The following is a 5840-nucleotide window of genomic DNA, read 5'->3' as shown; positions in this document are numbered from 1 at the left end:
TTGAATTTTCTTTTTTATGTTAGCAACTGGCAGTAAAGTATCTTATCCTAACAAAACCTTCCTATGGGAAGAAGAAAACATGGGCTAGCAGAAGGGCTTTTAGGGAATGTAGTGTTTGAATGAGAATGGTCCCTATGGGTAGAAATATTCGGGAAGGATTAGGAAGTGTGGTATTGTTAGAGGTGTGTTACTGGGGACAAGTTTGAGACTGTAAAAGCCCACAGAGTTCCCAGTTTCTCTCTCTGTCTCGTTGTGGAGAAGATTGTTAAGCTCTCAGCTGCTACTCCAGGGCCATGCTGGTCATGGACTCTAACTCTTTGGAACCATGAGCCTCAAATTAAGGATTTTCTTTTATAAATTGCCTTGATCATGGTACCTTATTGCCCCAAACACATTTCTACTCATTATTCCAGTTATTGCATTCTGATACCCCTACCTCAGAAGATAAACTAAGTTTTAGAAGGTCTTCTGAAGACTACCTTACAGTAGTGGACAACTAGAGGAGGATAATGATGGCAAAGATGTCACCACACTTAGCACTTGCTATGTGTGACCACTTAACTCTTCAGTCCTTCCACTCTAAGTGGATACTAGTTATCACCTCATCTTATAGAAGAAACTGAGCAGATAGGAGAGATATCTTGTCTAAGCTCAGACTGTTGGTCACACGGCAAACTGGGAAACAATCTAGGCAGCAGACTGCGTACTTGTCCCTACCAGTGGATCATACCACTTCACTCAGGAACAGTTGGGCAAATGATGATGCCCACATCCATAAGGAGGAAGCCTTCAAACGAGGCTTATAGAGTCTACAAATACATGTGGGGAAAGCAGGACAAGCCATCTATCAAAAAGATGATTATTAGTATGCTTAAAAAGATACAAATCCTGAGCTGGGCGGTGGTGGCGCACGCCTTTAATCCCAGCACTTGGGAGGCAGAGGCAGGCGGATCTCTGTGAGTTCGAGACCAGCCTGGTCTACAGAGCTAGTTCAGGACAGGCTCCAAAGCCACAGAGAAACCCTCTCTTGAAAAAACAAACAAAAAAAAACCAAACAAACAAACAAAAAAAAAAGATACAAATCCTTCCAACAATGATTTCAATTAGAAGAAAAGGAAGTCACCAGACACTAACAGTAACCAAAGATGCACAGTCAGCAGTGGTCCAGGATCACTGATGTTCTTACTTCATCTCCCCAGTCTGACTAAATGAAGACTGGCTTTTATAAAGAGCACATGATTCACTCTCCTATAAGTGAGCCAGGGAAAAGGGATGCCTCTCCTAAAAGGTAACAGAGACAAATGGACCACAAGAGCCACAAGGCTCTGCTTCTCAGCACCTCACACTGACCACAGAAATGCACTGACATGAGCATGGGAACAAGGAGGTGAAGTATTTCAGGGCTTCAAATTCAGAATCCAGGGGCATTTTTCAGGGCAACTGTCCCTTTGGGAAGACTAGATGGCTCCCAAAAGTCATGGAGAAGACCACAAGGAAAGCCTGCATTGTCTTATGAATGTTTTTCCTTGTGAGAATGGACTTTTAGTTTTATAACACAATCAGAACTCACTTGATAGGATTTTTGTGTTATAGACAAGTAATTGAGACCATATCTACTACTCAGGGACATCTCTATAACAGATATATTTGTTATACAACCCAAGTATTCCTTAATATAGTTTTTAGGAGCTAGAACTGGTACAGCCAGTACTTGAGATGTAGAGACGTGTAGATCAGGAGTTAAAGGCTAGCCTCAGCTAAATAGTGTATGAGATCTTATCTCAAAGCAACAGGAGATGGTGCAGCAGGAATGGATAAAGGTGTTTGTGACACAATTCTGACAAACAGTCTTTAATCCCTGCAACCTACATAAAAGGTGGAAGGAGAGACCAACACCAGAGTTGTCCTTTGACTTCTACAGGTAGATGTCTATGCATGCGTGCATGGCATGTGCACACTCACAAATTATTCTTTAACAATGGCTAGATATAAAGGACCACTTCATGATTAACACTAAAATAGAGCTCCTGGGTTCTGCTGGGTAGTGCTGTAACTAGGATACTTTGAAAGTTCTCCCCCTGGTGGGTGGACCAACCCTGCAGCTACCCAGGCCCAGAACCAGGGCTATGACTTGGCCCGCCCCAACATCTACCCCATCTATGATCTGCTGGAGCACAAGAAGGAACCTGAGCACCAGACCCAAAGTTGCAAGATCTCTGCAACACAGGGCAACAACAGGATAGCCAAGAGGAGTCCCAGAGAGGGCCTAGCATCAATAGTGTAATAGAAACCAGAGGCCTTGAACCAGACCAATGACTCTGCACTGAACACTTGCAGGTAAAGATGTATGCACAAAGAGGTTTACTGTGTGACTCACTGTGTCACATTGCAGATGCTATGATGAGATCTTTAATCTTTTTCCTTTTTTCTCTTAAATTTTGTTTTTATTTTGGGGGCAGAGGGCAGATGCGAAGGGATGAGAAAATGAATGGGATCAAGACACATGATATAAAAGACACATAGAATAAATAAAAAGAGAGTTAAAAAAAAAGTACTCCCCCTTTCTCTTTTCAGTGAGCTACCTGTTATCATCAGTGTCTGAATCCTGAACCAAAATTAAGCTTCCATTTCTGAGACCCTGTTCTCTGAACGTCTTCTTCATGTCTTCCTTGGGAATAGTAGTCCAGCACTCCCCATCTTCAGACTCCACACTGTTTGTGAGGATGACGCCTACTGGGACGGCCAAGGCTGTGAACACACTGCCCACTTCTGCATTAGCTGGAAAGACATGTGGTGACTCCACCAACTGCTCACACTTGGAGCCTTCGCCACTCGTTTCTAGATGAAGAACGTGTAGCAGCAGAGGCTCACAATCGGAACCGGTCTGAATCTGGACGCCACCAACCTGCAACACCATCACAAGCACTAGCGAAGTTTGTTTGCCAAATTACAAAAAACACCCTACCACAGCAAAAGCCTGTTCTTGTAGCACAACCAGCATTTTCCCAACTGAAATAGTTTTTTTTTTTCACACTGCTTCTTAAGTACTGAAAGAATGACTTTGGATTTTATGCTGAAAATTTCTCTTACTCATCTTTTCTGACTTGAAGGTAGAATTTTAAGAATTGTCAAATGGTGGTGATGAGCTGCTGGAAACTCAGAGGACAAGGACAGGCCACAGCGCAGCTGAGATGTTCCTCACTCCTTTCTGGGACAACATTCATTTCTCTGTCATCCCTACCTTAGCAGTGCTGGACACACCCTTTCCCATCCGTACAGCTATGGTGCAGTTATTTACACAAGAAAGCCATTGTTGACTAACTTACCTCTGCAGCTAGCATGTGACATACAGTCTGGTAAAATGGAGATGCTTAATAAACTACTGTTATGTGTGTGCAGAGAAGATGAAAATCTTGGGTGTCCTTTCTTTTCTTTTTTGAGACAGGGAGTCTCACTGACCTAGATCTCACCAAGTAGGCTAAGCTGGCTGGACAGCAGCCCCAGTAACACGTCCATCTCCACCTCCTCAGAGCTGGAATTACAAGAGCATGTCGTCATACCTAGCTTTTTTACATGGGTCCAGGTACTCAAGCACTTTACCTATGGAACCACCTCCTCTGCCATCAAAATATTTCTTTTTCTAACAACTCCCGCTGACTGGACCTCAAGAGTACTGAACAGTCCAGCAGTTTCCTTTCCTCCCTTTCCCCCTTGCACCTCCTCATGATTTCTGAGACACATATCTTAGGCTGGCATGAAACTCACTATGTAGTTTAGGCTACCCTTCAACTTAAGCAGTTCTTCTGTCTTAGGCTCCCCTGGTGCTGGAATCACATGTGTTCATTACACCAAATTCATTACAATAATTTTCTAATGAATAACTGCAAGCTGAATAAAATTTCATTATAATGACATTTTTTGTTGTTGTTGTTGTTTGGAATGAGACATAGTCTCATGTTGCCCAGGCTGGCTTTGAACTTGCTATGTAGCTAATGATAACTTTGAACTTTGATCTTCTTGCCTCTACTTCCTGGGTGCTGACTATCATACTTGGTTTTACATAGTGCTGGGGACTGGGCTTGGTCCAAGGCTTATGATAACTTTGAACTTTGATCTTCTTGCCTCTACTTCCTGGGTGCTAACTATCATACTTGGTTTTACGTAGTGCTGGGGACTGGGCTTGGTCCAAGGCTTTCTGTATGCTAGGCAAGCACTCTACCAACCAGGCTATACCCCTAGCTTTTCAACGGAATTTTCAAACACCCTAAATCATCATGAATATTTCTTCAGGCATTTTTCTTACCTCTACTCCATTCCATACAAAGATATCTTCCCCATCAGCAATTTCAGCTTCACCCAGTGTCAGTTCATCTCCTAGAATGATAAGAGTCAATTCATTCTCCATGACTGCCAAATGCAGCTAAACTAAAGAGAGCTGCAACTTTCCAATGAGTATTTGAAAAGGCACTAATTAAGGAAAAACCATAAAAACAGTAATTATTTCATTTTAGTATTTCTAGTATTTTATATTGTTTTTATCTAGACCATTATATGGTTCTGTGAGCGCAGCTGCAGGACAGGAGGGTACATAGAGATCAACAGTTAGGCCCATGTCACCTGAGATCAGGAGAAGACTCCAAATGGCAAGAGATCACCACCAATCTGCTCTAGGGGACAGTTGTCACAATATTTGGGAAAGTAGAGTCCCAAATATATGTTACTGCACTGCTGTTCTCTTATCGTTTGTTGTTATTTCAGAGACATAAGTGCCTTTTAAACTCTTACGAGTTGCTTTTGTCTGCTACATAATCTGAAGCTGAGTGGGCAAAACAAAGTCACATAAATAAAATTTTAGTGGTTTTAAATCATTTTCTCAATCATTTGTGGTTATATATTATATGTAAATAAACAATCATACATATATTATAGTTATATATAAATTATATAAAAATATTTTCTCAAGTTTTGGTAGGATGGTGGCCTTGTGGTCAGACTGATAAATATCACCATAGCACCTTCATCCAGCAACTGATGGAAACAGAGGCAGAGATCTGTATTGGAGCACTAGACTGAGCTCCCAAAGTCCAGTTGAAGAGTGGGAGGAGTGAGAATATGAGCAAAAGAGGTCAAGACCATGATGGGGACACCCACTGAAATAGTCTACCTGACTGAGCTAATGAGAGCTCACCTCCAGTCAGACAAGGAAGGAACAAGCATAGGTCCTAACTAGTCCTTCTAAATGTGTTTGACAGTTGCATGGCTGGGGCAAGACTAAGGGACTACTGGCAGTGGCACCAGGATTTATCTATGTCTACTGCTTGTACTGGCTTTTTGGGAACCTATTCTCTTTGGATGTATACCTTGTTCAGCCTAGATATAATAGGGAGGGTCTTGGACCTTCCCCAAAGCAATTGCCTTATTCCCTCTGAGGAGTGGATGGGGTGGGGCAGGGGTAAGTAGAGGGAATGGGAGGGGAGGGTGTGGGAACTGAGATTGATATGTATAATGAAAATAGTTTGTTCTCTTTTTTAAAAAAAATAGTAAAAAAATTCCATATTGGGAGGATGGACAGATTGTTTTTTTAAATTAACAATATTACCCTAATCTATACAGTCAAAAGATGCAAGGGCTGCTGAGATGGCTCAGTGGGAAGACACTGCTGACAGTCTGATGACCTGAGTTCCATTCTGGGACCCACATGGTGAAAGCAAAGAATCCATTCCTGAAAGTTGTCCTCTGATTTCCAAAGGCTCCAATCTGTCTGTCTGTCTGTCTGTCTGTCTGTCTGTCTGTCTGTCTGTGTCTCTCTCTCTCTCTCTCTCTCTCTCTCTCACACACAC

General features: G+C 42.3%; 1 protein-coding gene across 5 annotated transcripts in view; it reads right to left on the bottom strand.

The window, feature by feature from the left end:
- Positions 1-5840, bottom strand: part of Usp40 (ubiquitin specific peptidase 40) — an 85699-nt gene that overhangs the window by 29671 nt on the left and 50188 nt on the right. For all 5 annotated transcript variants that reach the window (XR_003378179.1, XR_003378180.1, XM_026786255.1 and 2 more), the window contains exons 15-16: positions 4304-4374; positions 2583-2905 (exon numbers count right to left, since the gene is read on the bottom strand). Coding sequence is in view for 3 of the 5 variants with exons in the window: in XM_026786255.1 (XP_026642056.1) it covers positions 2583-2905; positions 4304-4374 (394 nt within the window). In the remaining 2 variants the exon portion in view is untranslated. The remainder of the gene's footprint in view (positions 1-2582; positions 2906-4303; positions 4375-5840) is intronic.

Source organism: Microtus ochrogaster, linkage group LG4, assembly GCF_000317375.1.
Source record: "Microtus ochrogaster isolate Prairie Vole_2 linkage group LG4, MicOch1.0, whole genome shotgun sequence".
Taxonomy (NCBI): Eukaryota; Metazoa; Chordata; class Mammalia; order Rodentia; family Cricetidae; genus Microtus; species Microtus ochrogaster.
The sequence above is the reverse complement of the archived record's forward strand: the minus strand, read 5'-3'. Positions and strand labels throughout refer to the sequence as shown.